This window comes from Colletotrichum paranaense (genome assembly GCF_030867605.1).
Source record: "Colletotrichum paranaense strain IMI 384185 chromosome Unknown Scaffold_28.1, whole genome shotgun sequence".
In the NCBI taxonomy this organism is placed as follows: domain Eukaryota; kingdom Fungi; phylum Ascomycota; class Sordariomycetes; order Glomerellales; family Glomerellaceae; genus Colletotrichum; species Colletotrichum paranaense.
In genome coordinates, this window is record NW_026848986.1 from 58,204 (window position 1) to 79,361 (window position 21,158).

The 21,158-nt window shown below is 54.1% G+C and overlaps 5 protein-coding genes across 5 annotated transcripts; 3 read left to right on the forward strand and 2 right to left on the reverse strand.

Annotated features, from left to right (window-relative positions):
* Nucleotides 1–1,958: 1,958 nt before the first annotated feature.
* CPAR01_16697 (sodium/hydrogen exchanger family protein) lies at nucleotides 1,959–4,842 on the forward strand (the record flags this gene model as incomplete). Its single annotated transcript, XM_060500942.1, has 5 exons — nucleotides 1,959–2,117; nucleotides 2,195–2,611; nucleotides 2,683–2,782; nucleotides 2,842–3,404; nucleotides 3,475–4,842. 5 exons carry the CDS (start codon nucleotides 1,959–1,961, stop codon nucleotides 4,840–4,842), a joined length of 2,607 nt encoding a protein of 868 aa, XP_060340319.1.
* A 758-nt stretch (nucleotides 4,843–5,600) lies between these two features.
* Nucleotides 5,601–6,854, reverse strand: CPAR01_16698 (uncharacterized protein; the record flags this gene model as incomplete). Its single annotated transcript, XM_060500943.1, has 1 exon — nucleotides 5,601–6,854. The coding sequence occupies one exon, from the start codon at nucleotides 6,852–6,854 to the stop codon at nucleotides 5,601–5,603; it is 1,254 nt and encodes a 417-aa protein (XP_060340320.1).
* Nucleotides 6,855–8,543: 1,689 nt separating this feature from the next.
* Nucleotides 8,544–8,867, forward strand: CPAR01_16699 (uncharacterized protein; the record flags this gene model as incomplete). The annotated part of the gene is made up of 1 exon (XM_060500944.1): nucleotides 8,544–8,867. A coding segment is annotated over one exon (324 nt), but the record flags the coding sequence as incomplete, so codon positions are not given.
* A 7,567-nt stretch (nucleotides 8,868–16,434) lies between these two features.
* CPAR01_16700 (permease) lies at nucleotides 16,435–18,325 on the forward strand (the record flags this gene model as incomplete). Its single annotated transcript, XM_060500945.1, has 2 exons — nucleotides 16,435–16,515; nucleotides 16,655–18,325. The coding sequence occupies 2 exons, from the start codon at nucleotides 16,435–16,437 to the stop codon at nucleotides 18,323–18,325; spliced, it is 1,752 nt and encodes a 583-aa protein (XP_060340322.1).
* Nucleotides 18,326–18,578: 253 nt separating this feature from the next.
* CPAR01_16701 (tRNA-specific adenosine deaminase subunit TAD2) lies at nucleotides 18,579–20,163 on the reverse strand (the record flags this gene model as incomplete). The annotated part of the gene is made up of 3 exons (XM_060500946.1): nucleotides 18,579–18,763; nucleotides 18,820–19,549; nucleotides 19,615–20,163. 3 exons carry the CDS (start codon nucleotides 20,161–20,163, stop codon nucleotides 18,579–18,581), a joined length of 1,464 nt encoding a protein of 487 aa, XP_060340323.1.
* Nucleotides 20,164–21,158: the final 995 nt, after the last annotated feature.

Here is a 21,158-nt window from a genome sequence, read left to right on the forward strand (position 1 = left end):
TCTATATATATGCGCCATTGAGCGTCACAGCCAAGGCAGCCAAGCCACCATAGTCACACTGGCCGATCACAAGGTCCTGTAATGTGAAGCACTACCCTTGCCTGCGGCTCAGGTTTGAGTGCGATGGCGTACGCCTGACTCTGAATGTGGCACATTGGATAAGAGATTCATCGAGACGGAGAGATGAACTAGACTTAGCTTTCCCACGTTAACCCCATAATATTGCAGATGGAGATTCATGTCCCGAAGCTCCATTGGCAGCTTGAGTTATTGGTAGTCGATATTCGGGACAATATCGAGGTGCATATCAGGTGGGACCCAAGTCAATGGATTATTTGTAGTTACCGCTATTACCCGCTCTAAACCTTGAGGTGGTGGTAGCTCAACCCAGCCCCTTGGGCTGGGTATGTGTGCAGCTCAGCTCAGTACCTTCGTGTATCGATACGGATATTGGTGGCCCAATCAGCCGATGATCTCTCGATCCCCGCGTCTCCCCACCTTCTCCAATTCCACGGATAGGTTATCTTTACTAGTACTCCATAAAGACCAACCAATGTCTGGGGGGTTCACCTCATTCCTGGAAGAATACTCCGTAGAATACAATACGAACGCCAATTTCCAGGTCTTGCTGCCGAAAACCTGTATACGTAAGACTGGCTGTAGACTGGCGGTCAGCATGCAGCGCCATGGAGACGGAGAGACAATCAAGGCCAGGCCTGGACCCTGGTTGGAAACTGGGCCCTGCACTACCCACAGCGCACTGTCCACGGTCCGGGCAACATCATGTCAGGTGCCACGGAAGTAAGTGCCAGCTGCAAGCGCGCAACCTAGGTAGGTGATCCTTGAGGTGCCAGAAATGTTAATATGCCAGATAAACGAGGTGATAATGTACCAGTGTCTTCGTCTCTGTCAGTGTTTTCTCTTGATGTTGATGAGGTGCGGTCAAGGATGGGACGACAGGCGGTGGGATGGATGACTCGTAAGCCCCCGGTTAGCGTATCACGCAAATGTTGTTCCTCTTTCATCCTTTCATTGTTATGAACCTTTCCTCTTCCGAGGTGGGGGGGTAATGAGCGACTTCCAAGAAAGTAACAGAGTAGGAACGAAATAGTAAGTTTTGGGGGGGAAATGCCTGGTGTAATATGTTGCATCCAGGCATGCACCCTGCCTAATAGTACCCCAGGCGTTTGACCTCAGCATCGCAATCATTCAACGATCGACGGTGACAGCCCACATCCTTGGGCCTGACTTCAATCTCGTTCTTGTTTGCATTCCCTTCATATCAGGGTAGACCAATAAATCCGTTTCTCACGCCTGTAGGTTCCACCCCAACTCTGCCTAGCTACCGCAGTCACGCAGTGAGGCACCTTAGTCTCACACTTTCTCCCTGCCCACCTCCACAAACCGTTGCTCACTCGCACTCCCCGCCCTCCACATTTCCCCCCTCCAAAACATCTTCACGTGTCGCAAACTAAACCCGCCGGAAAGGCAAATGACCAAAGGCGTTAACTTGCTCCAACACCACCACCTGCCACCCTTTTGTACAACCAACCAAAGTGGTCGACTACCAACGATTCCAATTCCCGTGGCAGCTGCGGCCAGGGAGAAAACAACATAGGCAAAACAACCCGCGCTCACCATGTCAGATTAGTACATGCAAAGCCTACCGATATCACGGGACCGATTGCTACTGGCTTGGCCATAGTACCTAAGCCTGCTTCCCCTCCACCCATTGCTAGTGCTCACAGCCTGGACGGTGTCCATCTTCTCGGCAATTCCATTTAAGAACTGGCTCTTCCGTATCGTCTGCCGTTTCGTCTTATCACGAAAGGTCAAATCGATTCGACTCGGAGAGCGCAGTCGAGCGCTTCCAGACGTCTTTGGTCGCCTCGTCATTCCTTGCTTCGGAAAGTAGCCCGTTCACCGGCAAGGACAGGAATCCGAGCCAATCCGCCAACATGTCGTCTATCACATCGATGCTATCGGCGACGGCTACATCGTCTGCCGCGCCTACCAGCACCGGCGGAAACAGAGCTCCCTCGCAGGGTGGTGTTATCGAGGGCGCAAACCCCTCGCATTACAACCCCAAGGATCCCATCACCATATTCATCATCCAGGTTCGTTCCCTCTGGTTTCGCATTCCACCTTCAGCGCCGCCCAATAAGTCCTAATTCGTGTCGCTCGCTGGATTTAGGCCGGACTCATCATTATAGTCTGCCACCTCCTCCACTGGCCTCTGTCCAAGATCCGGCAACCTCGAGTGATAGCCGAAGTCATTGGTGGCATTGTGCTGGGGCCCTCGGTGCTGGGTCGAATTCCCGGCTTTCGCGCTGCCATCTTCCCTACGGAATCGATCCCCAACTTGACGCTGGTAGCCAATCTCGGTCTTGTTCTCTATCTCTTCCTCATTGGTCTTGAGACAGACGTTCGCTTCCTCGTCAGTAATTGGCGAGTCGCTACTTCAGTAGCATTCGCCGGCTTGGCTCTACCCTTTGCGTTCGGTTGCGCCCTCGCATGGGGTCTCTACAATCAATTCTCTGGTGATGAGGGTGTAATGCACATTGAATTCCCAATCTACATGCTGTTCATCGGTGTTGCTATTGCAATCACGGTAAGTCACACTGGAGAAACGACCTACTCCGTAGTGTTTCGATCACCATCCGACTAATACATCGCCTCTAGGCTTTCCCGGTTCTGTGCCGTATCCTGACCGAGTTGAAGCTCCTTGATACCTCTGTCGGTGTTATCGTGCTTTCAGCTGGTGTTGCGAACGACGTTGTTGGTGAGTAACGCTTCGGTGCATCTTCAAGCGTCAGGCTGAGTTTTGCTAACATCAACAAGGCTGGATCCTCCTTGCCCTATGTGTCGCTCTCGCCAACGCCGGAACGGGTCTTTCAGCCCTCTGGATTCTTCTCGCGTGTGTCGGTTACATGTTATTCCTGTTCTACCTTGTGAGGCCAGCTTTGGTCTGGCTATTACGTCGAACTGGCAACATTGAGAACGGACCTTCGCAGAGCATGATTGCGCTTATTCTGTTGATCGCCCTGACCTCGGCTTTCTTCACTGGTATCATTGGCGTCCACGCAATTTTCGGAGGTTTCATGGTTGGCCTTATCTTGCCCCGCGAGAACGGCTTTGCTATCAAGGTCACTGAAAAGTTAGAAGATTTGATCGGTGCTCTATTCTTGCCCTTGTATTTCACGCTCTCTGGGCTGAATACCAACCTGGGTCTCCTTGACAGCGGTATCGCCTGGGGCTACGTTATTGCTGTAACGTTCACCGCCTTTTTGACCAAGGTTATTGGCGCCAGTCTCGCTGCTCGGTTGAACGGACTGGTCTGGAGAGAGTCTTTCTCCATCGGGGCTCTGATGAGTTGCAAAGGTCTCGTCGAGTTGATCGTCCTTGTAAGTAGCTCTTGTTTGAGCACAGCTCCGTGATGACATGGAATGGGGGACGGATGCTGATTGAATACAGAACATCGGTCTACAGGCTAGGATTCTGAGCACCAGGACGTTCACCATTTTCGTTGTCATGGCTCTTCTGACCACCTTTGCAACTACTCCTCTAACCTCCTTCCTGTACCCTCGCTGGTACCAGAAGAAGCTTGAGGCTTGGAAGCGTGGTGAGATTGACTGGGACACTGGTGAACCCATCTCGAGCCACGGCGGATCGACCGATGACCATGAGTTTACCAAGCCGACTAATGATCGTGTCCAGCGCCTGTTAGTGTACCTTCGACTGGACAACATGCCTGCGTTGCTCAACTTGGTCTCCCTGTTTGGAAAGCAGTCCGGTTCGGGAGGCCAATTCGTTGAAAGCGACGAGAAGGGCGGTATGACGTCGGACACTGTGGCGCTGGGCTCTTCCAATGGTATTAAAGCTGTGCGGGCTCATGGCTTCCGCCTACTCCATCTTACGGATCGTGATTCTTCCGTCATGACCGTGTCTCAGGTGGACGATTTTAGTCGCAATGACCCTGTCGTGAACATCTTCCGTACTGTGGGACAATTGATCAGGGTTGCCGTTTCTGGGGAGGTATCGATCATGCCGGAGACTCGCTTTGCCGAAGCTCTCCTTTCCAAATCCTCCGATATCTCCTCTGACCTTCTTCTCGTCCCCTGGAGCGAGAGTGGTAGCCTGGTCGACACCCAGGTCCTGTCGGCAGACGGTTCCAACAAGCTTGGATCAACATATACCGGTTTCGCAAAGTCCATCCTCGACTCCCCGGAACACAACATTGGCATTTTCTTCCCCAAGGGTAGTGCTACTCAACCTACTTCGGACGGCAGTAGCGACCGCAAGAGGCTATCCCGAGCATACTCATTCAGCGACATCCATCATGATATCCCGACGATTCCCGTCACAAACAAGTCGCACCAGATCTTCATGCCATACTTTGGAGGCAACGATGACAAGCTTGCCCTCAAGCTAGTGCTTCAATTGTGCGAGAAGCACAATGCTCAAGCGACCGTGGTACACTTCGTCGGGACGGCCGGGGGAGACTCTCAATCTCACGAGGGTGACTACTTCGGATTCGTGTCAACGCATGTACCTGCCAATATAGCATCGCGCATCAAGTTTGAGACTTCTTCCTCTTCCAATACCCTGGAGGCTGCTTCGAGCTATGCCGCATCAGGCGTCAGGACAGATACACGAGAAGTCACCTGGCACAACCTGGTTGTGCTTGGTCGCAGGAGTGCTGTAAAAGCGACGGAAGGTAAGGCGTCTGCCAAGGTGTCTGAAGATATCAAGGACTGTCTGGGTATTGCTGCGGGTATTCTGATTACAGCTGGTGTGAAGGCGGATCTGCTTGTCGTTCAAGCTAAATCTTCAGGTAACTAGTCGAAGCTTAGTACTCTAGTTGTTCATTAATACCATCTATTTCATATATATGATTTAAAGCCACGTCAATCCTGCATGGCTAGTGGTAAGCATGAACAAACTTGCTCATCACTTGACACTTGCTGCACTGCGGTGTTGGCTATGAGGTTTGCGTGAGGGTTGCGTTCAGGTGGTATGAACACCCAACGCAATACTGGAACTCAAGTAACTCCCATCGCTTCCATCTTGCCTCCTCTTCAAACTCGGCGGGAGTGCCAAAGCTGTTACCTGACATCGCCTTGGCATCTTGTCATATAACTCCTATCGTTTCCCCCCCCCCCCCCCAATCTTCAGTTGATGATAGGGTCGAATGTCAGCATGGATTCGGAGAGATGCATTATTGTTGGTACACATTAAGGGCAGAATAGTCCTGTCGGGGGAGATTTGCAACAGGGTGAGCTTTTCTCATCATCCATGGTATTTTCATTTTCATCGTCATTTGATGCATTGAGACTCGTTACTCGTCTACCGTTAACATGCTGCCATGCCATTTCTAAACTAAGGAAAAATCCGGCCGTCTTGATAGCACTTTATCCGATAACGCCGCCCCCGTAAACCCAGGGAAAAGCCATACGAAAGAAAGCAGAGGAGAGACTTGGTGTGTTTGGGAAGAGATGAGTCGGGAAGATATAAAACAGGGGGATGGGCATCGCGGAACCCAACCACATGTCAAGTAGCATCTCAAATAAGTCGGACAACACATCGATAATTCGATATGATCAGTGTCGTCTTCTCCCACTGCTGCTCTGACCTCCCCCGCTGCCAGTGCCATGGCCGCCCCAACTGCCACTGCGTCGGGTCGCCGTGTTCACAGTAGGTTGGACGACAAAGTTGCGAATGCCCATCTCACATGCCTGACGCAAAGCTTGATGGCGCATGCCACCCTTCATGCCTGTGGCCTTGTGACCGACAAATGTGTCGACGAGGGCGGCGCCCAGAGCAGCCGTGGCGACCCGCGTCCCTTTTTCGCCTATCCACGGGCCGGGCTCACTCTTCATCTGGAGAGCTGCTTGACTTCCCACTCTAAAGGCTGTCTGAGCGGCTTCACCCAGCGCAGCGTAACCGACAGCTGACTTGGCTCGAGGCCGAGCTGTACCAGAGGTGCCCCCTGCTGCACCTTTTCTAGGCATGGACCGTCCTCTGGCAGAGCGTTGCTGACCGCCGCCTGGTTGGCCATACCGCTCAGGCGAGTCATTCATGTAGCGACCGCGGCCACCCTGGCTGTGACCGGCATATCCTCTCGGATTTGAACGGGGATCAGCCTCGTAATCTACATGACGACCGCGATTTGATTCGCTACCGCCGCGGGGGACGCCCTCGTAGTCAGCGTAGCGCGAACGCCGTCTATCACTCTCGCGTGGCCCATCATTCTTGGAACGGCGCGACTCGTTATTATAGAGATCGACATCATCGTAGTCGGCATAACGGGAGCGTCTGTCGGGATAACGAGGCTCGGCATCAAAGTCAGCATACTTGGAGCGCCTCGTGTCGCTCGTCCGGGGCGGGTGATAGGCATGCTGACGCTCCCGGCCGCGGCGAGAGGCCGGAGCATATGCGTCGAAGGCGTCGTCGTCGGCACGATGGTGAGCGTTGGCGGGGGGTTCCCGGGCGGAGCGGCCGTGGCTCCGTGCCCGTGGTTGATAGGCGTCTTCGTCGTAGTATCGGTTCTTGCGACCCTTGCGATCTTCCCTCTGTTCTGGTTGGGGAGCGTAGGATTCCGGGACGGCGTCCCTGCGTGATTTGCGGCTCTCACGGTGTTCCCGTGGCTGTTCTCTAGGCTCTGGTTCGCGTTGATAGTTGTCATAGGCAGCCGGTGGTGCGGCAGGTTCTGATTTATTGCGGCGACGAGGACCAGGACTGCGTCCACGAGATGGATATTGAGCGTAGGGGTCTGCAGCAATGTCGTAAGAGCGACCGTAAGGCTCGTAAGAGTCCAGGTCGTAGTCAGGGCCTCTGCGATGAGAGCGTCCCATTATTGTTCGAGATCGTCGGTTGGGAGGCCGGAAGGGGCAGAAGGCGTGCGAGGATGTGAGAGGATGTAAAGGTGTGGCGGGAGATGTGTGCTAGCAGGAGAAGGTGGCAAGGTGGGCAGATATCAAAGCCGGGAGTGAGCCATATGTCAAGAATCAGGAGGATGGTAGTGTCGAGGGGGGAGGGAAGAAGAAGGGGAGGTCGGATGGTGTATATAATGGTATATAGTCACAAAGGTGGTCATGATGGGTCGAGGCACAGGGCGGGGGGGAAAGGGTGAGGTGGGTGTCAAGGTGGGCGGGTAGGCTAGGTACGTGCTTAGTCTACCTGATTTGCTGGTAAAGGAGCAGTATAGGAGTGAGGTAGAAGCAAAGACAAGCAATCAAAGAGCGTTGGAAAGACGATAGACGAGAGGAACGAACGACAGCGAAGGGGGCGAACTGCAGGCCGTACTCCGTGGGCAGGCCCGAGATGAGACGAGACTTGAGGGGGATTGGGATAGCGTCACACGCCAGAGAGGATCGGCTGACCGCTGGTGTTTTGCGGGGGGGCTATTGCTGGCGCTGGCAAGTTGGGCCCGGTCCAGTCGCGTGCGTCGTCCACTGGGAGGCAGGAGACAGGTTCCATTGAAACGGGATGCGGGAGGAGGGGGGGGCCTCTTTCGCCTCACTGGGAGGTGCCAGCTTGCCAGTGTCTACGTTTGGGCCACTAAGAAAGAGAAGTCAGGAGCACGCGAGACTTGAAGAGTGGACAGTTGAGATGAGGTATCACGGTATGTACCAAAGTAACTGATGGGGCACGAACTGTCCGAGTAAGGCAACGTGGAGAAATGCGCAGCGCATGAGGAGAAAGAAGGTTAGAAGCATGGGAATGGCGGTTTGGCGGCGGTTCATGGCCAACAATCCAAAAGGGCGAACCAACATTGCCCTTGTTGCAGGAAATGACAATTCAAGACGAATGCAGTGGAACCCTGCCCTGGGCTGAACAAAACAGGGTACCATCGCTACTATGTTTGTTACCGGTAGCCAGCCGTTGGACCGTTGAACTTGAACGGGCCTGCCACACGTCGCGGGAATTATCCATTGTCTTGGTATTATACGGGTTACCGAGTAATACGATGAAATGCCCTAGACATGGAAGGTCGGGTTACTTTTCTTAGTATACACACCCACACACACACTGCGAAATACACTGCGGGCAGAGTTTCCGTAAGGTACCGCAGCTGAAGGCTGTGAGGCATGGGGAAATGGTGCTAAGCAAGAGAAGGGGACCTTGTCTTGTGTTGAAGAATCACCCGGTCCGGAATTCGAAGCACACAGCACCGGTTCCCAGTACCTCCCAGGCGAGGTCGGGAAGGGGGAGACTGTAGCGCACCTCGGCGGGAAAGAGCGCTGCCGGCGGTGCTAGTCCCCCAAAGATCCAAGGAAGCGTTGTAGTCGTAGTGGAACTTTTGCCAAGCAGCCAATGACGGGCCTTGCTCTTCTCGCTTCACAACTTGGGGCGATATGCAGGGTCCAGCCCGCTGCTCCTCTCCAGTGACGTCAGATGAGGTAAACCTGCAGCTGCGACTCCAACAACTCGCATCGTTGCCCACGACTCACACCTCTTGCTAACGAATCCCCGTCCTCACTCTACATACTCTCCGGACCCCTCTCTCCCATTACTTACCATGCCAGAATGGCCTGTCGTGTCACACTGCGTCTGTGTATCTTCAGAACCATCATCACCAACAGCACCGCAGCCGGCAGTGCTGCATCCCCCGAGCTGATTCGCAATGCACGTTGCATGAGGTGCATCATACCCTCACGACATGGCTCTACGCAGCATTGATTCTACCGCACTATGACATTGCCATGCTGATGGCCAACTCGCTGCTGTCCGTAATCATCCGGAACGCCTTGAATCAATTCTATTGCCATTTCTCCCTCAGTTACACCGCCAGTCCCAATTGGCCGGGATGCTCAATCCCTCAGCTTACTCCGGCACTGAAACTCGTGTCACCTACACCTGCTTGATCGATGATGTACAGTACGCATGTTGCCCGCATCATCAGGCGAGAGTGGCTCCTTGATACGCGCTTGATTCCAGAAGGGCCTTCAGAAGCCAGCAACCGATTCGCAACTACTCCGTATGCTGCTGCCAAAGCCAACCTTGCCAAAGACATCTGAATATGCTGGTGGGACCGCAGAGTAGCCATCCGTGCTGCCCGGCGGATCCTCCCCCTGAACCAGCTTGGTTACCTTAGGTTCCGGGCGGTATTCGGCACCAGGACAGTCCCAGCGGCCGTTGCTACCAAACACCCTGCCGGCTGACGTCGGGTCTGCACGGATATCATCGTCACAGTGCTACTGCTCGCCTCGCCATCTTTCCAGACATTCTACTTGCACCTGAGCCAGCGAAAAGATACTTTTCTGCAATTAATTAGCGCATAGAGCCGACAGGTCAGGGTAAAGCAGACTGCAAATTGAGGACGTGATTCTGCTCCTGAAATGGCATCCCCAGAGATCGTCAAGGAGCCGCTGCAGGGCGTCAAATTCTCCGGGCATGTAGGCACTCTCGCCGTCGTCACATCGTTGGAATAAGGTAAGCATCGTCACATCGACCCACGACAGGGCGCGTGAAAGGCTGAGTGGTTCACTTCGTTACTCACGCGCTAGCGCTGCAGTACATGACTTGGTCGCCGTCGCCCATACGCTCGCAAACCACAAGCGGACGCCTGTACTCTTTGGCGGTGAGGTCGAGTCCACGAAAGGAGCAAGGAGTCTGCGGTGTGTGATAAGCTCCCTGTCCTTGTTGCTGTCTCCGTGTCTGCGCGGGATTGGGTTTCCCCCTAGGTCCCGAGAGATCGGTGACGTCGCGATGCGAATTGAATGTGACCCATCGAGCGCACGGCATCAATATCGCTGGCTCCCCAGGGAGCTGGTGGGCTTGATCGCCTCTAGTGGCCATCTGTGGACTGTGAAAGCTCTGGGAGAGGACCAAATTCCGATCGTGTCATGCAAAAGTAGGGCCAAACAAAGACTGGCGAGTCGCGACCTCGATCACCCTGGCTGCTCAGGATCACGATGATCTCGCTGATTGTCGATGAGAGTCAAGGAGAGGATTAAGTTCTGTCGTTTCCCCGCACCGGTCCTGGTGCCATTACCGGGGATTGCGGAGGTCGGATGCCGTCCGACGAGAGGGTGGGTGCGATGCTGCCTCGTGTCAATCGCAAACATCGATGCTTTATTTGTCCAACCAGGAGGAAGCAATTGGCACATTGCTGGCGTTCCTGACGAAGGCTCACATGGGTCTGCCGGCTACGGCTCGACACAGCGAAATTTCAAGCGGTCGGGGTCCCGCACACTTGGTTCTCTAACAAGTGGGCGATTCGATGGGTTGCCTCAACGAACGGCACTAGGCGCAAGCCTGGATGACAAGACGGTTTCCTCCAAATTACCACCCAGTGAAGGCTTTAGCGCCACTTGGCTTGCCTTAATTCACCATCAGTCTCGAATCAACCGATGGATGACTCGATGAAGCGCGCTCGCCCGGCGAGCCGCGGATACCCCGTCGTCGGCACGGCCCCGCCCGGGCTAGAGGAGGCTGGGGGGGGGGGGCAGCGAGGAACTCGGCTTCTCCCGTGATCGGTAGCTTGAATTCGTCCGGTAGTGTGGATACCGTTTGTGCCGTCGTTCCGGGATTACCTTGGGAATACCGCTGCCGTAATTGCCGCCGTCGTCCCGGAGCCATGGAACGACTGAGTCGCCATAGCTTGTTGAGTGGATTGCAGCTATCGGACGAAGTGAATAGTGGTGGTGCGAAACGCCGGTGGTCGTCGTCGTGGGAAGACGGGTGTATGAGGCTACAAGCAACCTATGGATAACCGATGTGTGTCAGAGACATAAGGTATAGTCCGAATCTGAGAGGTTTTGAACGCCCGGATCCGAGATGGTGGTTTCCAATACCATACCAGTACCAGTATTTGTAGCGACTTCTTGCTTCCTCCATTCTCAATTCTCCGTGCGGTCACGACCGCGAAATGGGGCCAAGGCGAGTTCTTCGACATTAGTTCTTGGAATGTATCCATGGGTCGGATGCATAGATGCAATAGAAATCAGACATCGAGAAGAAGAGACCCACTCCACGTGCAAGCCTGGCAGCCGTTGCGGAAGTTGCGTTCGCGCGTTGGTCATCGTATCTTCAGCATTTCTATACATGAAGAAAAATTGGGCCCGGCAGATAAGGAGAAGCAACGAGGCCCGTTTGGGACATGGGTCGTGTGTCTCTTGCGGCCTCGCCCAGCTTTCTGGATGCGACGTAACCCAGGTTAGTACCCTCCAACACACCTATTTCTTCGACAGGCCCATCTGCTTGGCTTGTCACAGTATGTTGATGCCGAATTATGGATCGCAGCAATCGCCCGACTAACATGCGTGGATGCCAAGCGACGCATAACAGAGATGTTGCTGTCATGAGAACTCGTTGTCCTCACATGAACTCTTTGTCTGGTACGGAGTAATACTTCTCGACAATGATTCATCTCGGTGTGACCTAGAACCGTACTGCAAAGGCACACTACGGATTAGGCTGCTCTCGAACCTCGCTTCGAGGTACCATCTCCCACCAGAATGAGCTGAGATGGATTCCCCATTGGAGACTTGTGACCGCAAGCTCGAGACGGCACCGCATCTGTGCTCGGCTAAGACCTCCAGATCAGACGAACGACAGACCCCCAAGCTCGACTATTCCTGTGATAGAGGAACTCGTACGACGCGGCGCAAGCAGTTTGGTGGGCGCGATGTATATGATCAGATGTCGTGAAGGTAGCCTCTGCCAAGCAGGAGCTGTAACATGTTGTCGTTGGCTTTGCTGGGTCAAAGGCTACCGCCACGGCTTCCAAAGCCTCATGCCCAGCAGCCAGCCACATATAGACAAAGACAAGCCGGCAACCAATGAGACCCTATTGCCGGTCTTTTGCAGAAAGAAGAAAGCACCGATGAAGTAAGGCATGTTGGAATTAAGTTCAACCATGCAAAGGCGGCCTGCACTGACGATGAAGAAATGCGAGCCATAGTTCCCAGAATGTCTGTCGTCTATGAGACCTTGAAGTCAATGTCTTTGGCGGGTTTTTGCGGGGATGCCGGCCGGGCGGTTCTCCTCAAGTCTGTCAGATGGCGGTGGTGCGTTAGTGCCGTTGTTCCCCCTGTTTGGAAGTCGTGGGGGTGGGCCAAGTCGGATTGGGGGAGGCAATGTCAACGTGAGTCGTAATCAGTGGAAAGCTCGGGGCCTTGGGAAGAGGGGGGGGGGGGGGTTCGGGGGATTCCTATCGCCCAGACGGATGGGAGGCACCAGATTGGCTATCTGCTGACGCCAACTGAACGTATCTGACCGATGAATGGAGCAGACCGGTGACCGTGAAAGTGCACTCCTTACTCCGTCCGAACTAGAGTCGTCAAGTCGACGGTGCGGAAGGCCCAGACTTGATAAACCTCGTGGTGGTGGGCAGGTGCGCCGCTGTCCGAGCTGGGCGGCGGCCGAGTGCGCATTTGACTCTCATGAAGAGTTTCGGGGCTGATCGAGAATCAACAGACGGCTCGAAGGTGAGCTTGTGCGAGGCAGCTTGGTTCAGCATAAGGCTAAGGAATGGGAGCGCCAAAAAGTGAGACATTCGATACAATGTGGTGGACGCGGGTTAGTTGGCTTGGCAGATTTCAATCGTGACATGGGTATCTCGTTGACCATCAATGAAGTCGACCAAAGAGGCGGGCAGACGCTGTGAATTCGCATACGTGACCATCGTCACTTGACAGACCGGCAGTTCAAGAAACCTTGCGACCGAGGCAACGGAAAACACGAGGACCTGGTGCCTGCGTGCCTTAGAACGAGATGAAGTCTGGAGATGGTAATTAGCTTATGGATGGAGTGGCTGATAAGGTTGACAGAACTCAGAAGGCAGTTGACAAAGGCCAGAACCCCCCGACCAAGGAGGGTCAGGATGCTTATCGCAGATGGCAGATGCGGCCCCGCTCGGCCACGGCCGCTCGCCCCGAGAAGAGTCTAGCTTCGGAGGTGGATCACAGCCACGGCCAATGGCTTCGGATTCAGCAAGAGCCCCGCTTCCGAAGCTGACAATCGGGCGACCGGTTTAGGTAGTTTGGTCGAATCGAGTGAGAGGACAGGTATCTTGCCTTAATTAGCTTTTCCGTCTTTCTAGACCTTTAGAAGTTTGGGTATACCTAGGTACCGTGCTGCAGTAATACAGCGCAGGTATCTGACTCCGTGGCCACGGGAGGAGGAAACTCAATGGAAGGCAAGCTTGTGGGGCAGAGCAGGAGCAGGAGCAAAACTGAACATGTTTGAATACATAGGTATTCGAACCTCGACACCCGGTACTTTGTTTTTTGTTTCCTGTCTTTTCAATGTGTGTGAGGAAAAGGCGGGGCTGGTTGCCTCGATCACGCACGACGTGCATGTTCTTTCCCATTGTCCCATTGTCTCCTGCCGAGGAAGGAAGAAGAAGAAGAAGAAGAAGAGGGAATGAACAGCGGCAAGGGAAAGGGACGACAGCATTGACAGCGGGAAAGAGCAAACCCCGGGAAAGACCTATACATAGACACCTACACACCTATCGGACAACTGCCAACGTGTGCAACACCGCCAACACGTAGTATTCGTAACTTATGGTCCGGAGTACCCTTGGTAAGCTATGTATGTGTAAGTGCTAAGGCAGCTGAGATGGAATAAGAAAGGAACCTGTAACGTTGAGCGGCTTCCGCCTTTGCCTGGGTGCAGTAGCACCGGAGCACACTTGCCCGGATAGTATGCAGTCAGGATCTAAGCCAGCTAGGTAGCTGAGGCAAGGTCGCAAGGTCGCATGGATCGGTAAGGCGCAAGTCAGCAGCATGTTCCATTGAGTTTAATCCTGACCTGACCTGACTGACACGCCCGGCGACGTGATGTTGTTGCAACTTGCCACGACTTCCTGTGGTGTTTGTACAAACTCTACAGAGTCCGGAGCACAGGCACAACACATACCTTAATTGAGGTGTGCCACCCTTCACTGGTTCTGAGTCCTGGCAATAGCCAGCGACTGTACTCCGTGCTAAGGTACGAGTATCACAACCAGCGTCAACACTCTGGAGCAGTCACGCAGTAAAGGCGGCTCACTCACCGACCAAAAAGGCCAGTTCCTTGCCTTAGCTCCACAGGTTCGGCCTGTTGAAGCAGGCGGGATGTATCCGCAATTCATTTAGGCACACTTACACTGCCTTAGCCTCTTCTGATGTAGTGCGCCACTGCCGTCTCTTTATGCTCTTTTGCCGCAGTACCTGTCCGACCTTTCTTGCCAGTTGATTGGGCTGGTCGCGTTGCGCAACTCTTCTCTGGGGATCTGGTCGGGTCACTTTATTAAGGCTACTCCGTAAGGTACTTTAAGAAAAAAGTTAGGGCAGGCCCGGCGGGCGGGGGGGGGGGGGACGCACGCACTTTTGTTGCGACGCTCACTTTGGCCCCGCCCTCGATTGATATGTGCTAAGATTTTCCACATCTGCTTGTCACTGGCGCATCAAGAACCATGTTTGCCCAGCATACCGCTCTGGACAACCACTACCGACACCAGTCAATACCATCAATCGAATACGCAATACATACGGATACACGACGAGTACAACCCGATTGCAAATGGAACCCCGTCAAAACTTCCAAACAGCCTTCCATTTCCCCATGTAATACGGAGCATCTGCAGCCTGGACTGGCTTGCTTGCCTCGCCTCGCCTTCAGCTACCAATAGCAAATGCCTTCCGCTGCCGTCGGCCCCCGGCCTACATACATGATACATCTTTCATGCCTAAGCGCCATCTCTTTGTGCTTCGCCATCTCACAGTCACCACAATATCCAAGGCTGTTGTCCTTGTATGGCGTCTCCAATGGCGTCCGACACAGCGCATTATCGATGTGACCTGGCAAAAGGCAGCGCAGCTAGAGAAGCCACCATGCCGACGGCCCAGAGCTTCCCTCATCTGCTATCCGTACAGCCTGTTACTTCCAATTGATGATGCCGTATCTGGTTAGAAACTCGCGACTCATCACCACATGGCCATCGTTGGTGTCTGAGCTTTTTGGGCCAACTTTACTTACAAAGTAAACATATTCCCTGAATAGCGTGTTGGCTTTGGAATGGGGCAAGCCCGTTCACAATCCAGATAGCTGGAACGCTGCTTTCGGCCTGTCACTTCTTTCATCTTTCGGGTCCGATATCTTGCTCTTTGCCTGTGTGTGCCATTGGACGACATGCCGCGCCGCCGCCGCCGCCATGCCACCTACTCCGTACACCACATGTATCTTTTCGGCGCATCCACAGTCCCACGTTTCACGCCCACATGGAGGAGCTCATGTCAAGGTATTCGGGCCCCATTGACCAGTTTTAAAGCAGACAAGCAGGTGCCAGCAAGAAGGCTGTGTCCACAATCCCACAATGGGCTCAGTCTATAGACTCCAGTGAGTCGAGTTGAGCTTCTCCGGCACATGGCTTCGCGCGCTTCGAGGCCGGTGCCGCCATTTCATGCCATGCCACGCCATGCCCGCCGTCCGTATATGCACCGCCTGAGACAAGAACTCGATGAAGTCGTTACGACTGCATGCGAGAAATAAAAACTGGGACTAGGATAAGGGCGTCGCGCTAGTCTTTGGGGAGGTTCGGAAGCTGGGCCCTAGAAGGGGGTGCCGTGACCCTTGGCTTGGCCTCGCCTTCGTCCATCGTCTACGCGGTAACTTGTAGGGTAACTCTCAGGAATCCCACCCCCCGGTTCGTCTCCCATGCCCATCTCTGAGTCCCATCTCACTCTCTTTCTCTCCCATGCCCATCCTAGCTCCCAGTTGCCATCTTGGTCTTGGCAACCTCAGCTATCCGGGCAAAAGTGAAAGTACACAGCTTTTTCTTGATCCACCACGCCTGGGCCCTTGCTATGCTGCCCACCCACCTTTTCGGTGATCCAGCAAATGATAATACTTTCGCACTAATAAATAATGGCTCGAGATTTTCTTTGATAACGCGACTGGCCGTTGTCGTTCGTCCACAAGAGGAGGGGGGCGCGGTCCGTTGCCTCTATCCTGTTTATGAGCCATTGCCCGTGCCAGTCCTAGCCATTGATAAAAACCATCCACCGTTCCGCCCTCTTGGGTTTGTCGATGTTGTCTCTCTAGGCTCGCCTCCCATCCTCGCCCCCGTCGCTGTCCAGCATCCTCTAATCGGTGCCTCAACGGCCACTCCCGATTCCTATCTCATCTCATCTCATCCCCCTGATTGGGCTCTTCCCCTGCTCTGTCGCAGTTGTCAAGAAAACTAGTTAAGAAGCCCGGCTTCGGCTTGTCTTGCTTTGACTTGCTTTTCTCTACAGCTCAGATCTTCGACATCCGCGCCGCAATCTCACTCGGGCTTTGTCAACATCGATCAGATCTCGGGTCACATTTCTTTTATTTATTAAAGTTCTTGCCGATAATATTTCTTATCTTTGGCAAGACTACCTATTCCCAATCGTTTATCGCCATTCGAAACATTGCGGACTGGAAAAGTAAAGAAAGGACGAAAAATTTCGTGCAAAAATGGGGTTCATCCAGAAATGGAACGCCAAGATCGCCGCCGGCCCGGTCGGTCGGTGGTTCCAGCTTGAGGGCTCCGGCCATGTAAGTCGCCAATTCCCCAACTTCCCACCACAACTCCTTCGACATGACCATACGGCCGCCGCTCCTTTGCGCAAAGCGCGCAGGGCAAGGTGTCGCAATGATGATGCGTGACAAGTATGCTAACATGTCATGAAAAAAGCCCCGTGAGCGCAAGGGATCACTCTTCTTCACCGAGATGCGCGCCGGTCTCGTCGCCTTCTTCGCCATGGCTTACATTATCGCCGTCAACTCCTCCATCGTCGCCGATTCCGGCGGTACCTGCGTCTGCCCGCGCAACGCCGACGATTTCACTTGTGACAAGGACCAGGACTACATGCTCTGCGTGGCAGAGGTCAAGCGCGACATCGTTACCGCCACCGCCGCCATCTCGTCCCTGGCTACCTTCTTCATGGGCCTCCTCGCCAACATGCCCGTCGGTTGCGCTCCCGGTATGGGCTTGAACGCCTACTTTGCCTACTCCGTCGTCGGTTACCACGGAACCGGTGCCGTCCCTTACCAGGTCGCCCTTACCGCCATCTTCATCGAGGGCTTCATCTTCTTCGGCCTCGCCCTGCTCGGTCTGCGTCAATGGCTCGCTCGCGCCATCCCCCGCTCCATCAAGCTCGCCACCGGTGTCGGTATCGGTCTCTTCCTCACCCTCATCGGTCTCACCTACAGCGAGGGTATCGGTCTGATTGTCGGCGCCACCTCCACCCCCCTCGAGTTGGCTGGCTGCATCGCGAGCGAGCAGGTTGACGGTCTCTGCCCGTCCTCGACCAAGATGCGCAACCCCACCATGTGGATCGGCATCTTCTGCGGTGGTATCTTCACAGTCATGCTCATGATGTACCGCTTCAAGGGCGCCATCCTGGCCGGAATCATCCTCGTCAGCATCATCTCCTGGCCCCGTAACACCTCTGTCACCTACTTCCCTGACACCGTCATCGGCGACTCCAACTTTGACTTCTTCAAGAAGGTTGTCGACTTCCACCCGATCCAGAGGACCCTCAACGTCCAAGAGTGGAACGTCGGAGGATATAGCGGTGCTTTCGGCCTCGCCCTCATCACCTTCTTGTATGTCGACATCCTCGACTGCACAGGTACCCTCTACTCCATGGCCCGCTTCGCCAACCTCATCGACGAGGAGACTCAGGATTTCGAGGGCTCATCCGTCGCTTATATGGTCGATGCCCTCAGCATCTCCGTTGGTGCCCTTTTCGGTACTCCCCCCGTCACTGCCTTCGTCGAGTCCGGTGCCGGTATTTCTGAGGGAGGCAAGACCGGTCTGACTGCCATGGTCACCGGTATCTGTTTCTTCATCTCCATCTTCTTCGCTCCCATCTTCGCTTCCATTCCCTCGTGGGCCACCGGCTGCGTGTTGGTTCTCGTGGGATCCATGATGGTCCGCGCTGTCACTGAGATCAACTGGAGGTACATGGGTGATGCCGTTCCCGCCTTCATCACCCTCGCACTCATGCCCTTCACCTACTCTATTGCCGACGGCCTTATCGGTGGTGTCTGCAGTTACATCCTCATCAATGGCCTTGTCTGGGTCATCGAGAAGGTCTCCGGTGGCCGCATCGTTCCGTATAACAAGAACGAGAAGGACCCCTGGACCTGGCGCATTCCTGGCGGTATCCTGCCGCCTTGGGTCCGCCGCGCGTTCAAGGGAAAGAAGGACTTCTGGCGCTCTGATGAACACCAGCATGCCGCTTCCGAGCCCCACCCCCTGGAGAAGACCATCAGCTCCGAGCAGGGCGGCTCTGTCACCGGCAAGGACAAGGAGATTGGAGAGACCATCACCCCCCATGGTGACAGGTCCTCGTCATGAGCGGAACAAAAGAAGTCTTTTTCGAGGAGTTTTGTGGGATATTAGTCATTTGAGTACCACATTGGGGAATTGGATAGGATACCCGAATGATGATGCATCTTCGTCTATTATTAGTTGCCTTTCGTTGAAAGTACAATAGAACCAATCTAAGATAAATGATGGATCGTCCCATCAGTGTTGATAACCCCATGTAATGTTCAATCCCCGTAGTATGTAATGCGTGCGGCTTTTTTGAAAATGCTCAGCGGTGCACTCAAGCTTCGTCCCTCTCTTCACTGCCATTAGAGACGGTTGAAGCACCATTACCAGCGGCACCTTGGTCGTCGCCGTCAGCGACGTCAAAAGCCTCGGATGGCATAGGCGTTCCGCCCTCGCCTCCAGCTTGTTCCATGGCTGCCAACCTAGCAGCGCGGCCTTCTTTCTTGCGCGGCACTGGTGCTAGAGAAGGTGTCAGCTTACAACTTCTCGATGGTCCCCTTTAATCAACGACTTACCTCTTCCATTCTCCTGCACGTAGAATCTCCGCAGCAAACCGACAGCTTCGTCGCGGCCCCAACCACCTTCTGCTTCGAAACCTGGCTCGACGTTTCCGCCATCGCCACCTCGGCTCGCGGGACGATTGCTGTTGAGGGAACTCTTTCCCGACGCAGAGCTTGCCGGCCTTGGAGCGTTGGATGCATTGATCTGAATCGGCCTGAGAACAGTGACTGGGTTGGGGTCTTGGCGGGTGTCTGTAGAGTTCTTGTGGATGCTGAATACACCGCCAGTTCCACCAAACTTGTCGTTGACAGCGCCAAAGTAGACCTTCTTGATCCCAAGCTGTCTAAGAAGTCCGGCGCACATGACACAGGGCTCGACTGTAACGTAAAGAGTGCACTCCCTGACGATAGAGCGGTCGACCCGAGGATCGAGATGAAGCTTCTGGCCGTAAGGGTAGAGGTGACCTTTCCTGACATACTCGTCGTCGTCCGGGAACAGATCCGATTCATCGTCAGGAACATCTACTTTGGAACGTTCGCTGGCCTGTTGGCGAAGCTGAGCCTCGACGGCCTCCTCACTATTGTTGGGTCGGTAGGACAGCAGTGCAGACAATGCCATGAACTCAGCATGGCGGGTACCGTTCCGGGTTACGTTCGTGGCATTCATGCCTCTCGCAATGACCGATCCGTTGTGGACAAGGACACAGCCAACGGGCGTCTCGTTGGTGCGCAGTGCTAGTCGAGCCTGGATACGATATTAGGGGTGTTTCATTGCTATGAGGGGACTTGCTGGTCGGTCTAGCTGCTTACCATATCCAATGCCTGATCCATTAGCATCTGGTGCATAGGCCTTTCGCTGAGAGGTGTGAGCGTGGTCTGGGGGATGGAGGCTGATGATCGCGGTCGACCGAGGGATTCCAGGCTCATACGGCTCAGGGCCGGAGCTGGAACGGAGACCACCGGGGCGCTGGGCTGGTTCTCCTTGTCATCTCCCGAAGCGGGAACGGGAGCCTTGCTGGAGGGATATAGAGGCAGCGCAGGCTCAGTCGACTGACTGTGTCGAGTAAGAACGCCAGCCATCTCTGCGTCTTCTTGCACTGATGTCTGCTCTGCCTGGCTTGGCTGTGCTTGGGCGGTATTTGTTGCTGGTAGTTGGGACGAGGGCGCTAAGGTAGGTGAGGAAGAGGATGGTGATTTGGAGTTGGGGGTGAATGAGATTTTGAGGCGGCAAAATATGTTTTGCAGGAACTTGCTTGTCGAAGCCCGCTTTCCTCTATCTTTGTCCTGTGTTCCGGTTCGAGGCCCAGACTCAGGCCCAGGTCCACCTGGAGGCGCATCTGAAGAGGCAGGAGCGTTCATGGTGATTTTTTTGGGAAGGAACCAACTTGTTGCATGCCTTTCTACCCTGGGTACCACAGAACCTTCACGGATTCAAGCTACGCAGTACGACTGGCACTAAGGTAAGGTGCAGAGAGCACTTGACGACTTCAGAGATGTAGACAATCGTTGCCTTCCCGAAGAAATGAGAATGGGGGCTATTTGCTCTGTGTGTCCCGAGTTAAACCAGAGCCTCAGCAACGGACTGGACTACGGTAGTCTCGTCAAGTAGACAAGAGACCGAGAGGTTCTAGGCCGACGCAAAGTATAGCGTATTTCGATACAGGCCAATGTAGAATGTTGTAAGCTGCCCTTGTATTTGGAGAATCCCTGGCCTACTAGATCAGGTAGACATACACCCGAGGCAAGGTAAGTTCGGGTAAGCTGTGAAGAAGTTGCGTCTCTCACGAGAGCTTCCTTTGTCGCTGCTCTTTCTGTTCGAACAATGAATTGGGTTGACAAGGGCTTTTGTTGGCACTTGACTGGGAAAGTTTCAAGACTGCAAGAACCGACTTTTCAAGTGTCAGAAGGGTTATGTATGTTTCCTTATCTGACTCTATTGCAGAAGTCCAGGGCAAGGCTGTCCTTCAATACTTGTCCTATTCAAACGAAGTGTGGACCAAAGCCTTGAAGAGTACCTGGACTGAAACCACACGCGATACTGGGCGCTTGTTGTTTAAGAATTGCCCTGAACAGGACTCCAAGTAAGTGGCAGAGTGACAAACAAGGATGACTCAGTCTGGCTGTAGTCAGCACACGTCGCTCGAGACAATAAAGCAAATAAAACTATTTGCCTGGCTTGCTACTCACTATGGAAAAGGAGTATTGTTAGTCACGTAAACCCCTAGCTTTTTAGGAGCCAAGGTTGAATCAGTCTTTGCCCCGATCTACCCTATTGCCATGAATGAAGTTTGCATTAGGTGGGAACACACGGTATCACGTGACCCCACTGTCAAACGGTGGCACTGACCACTTGA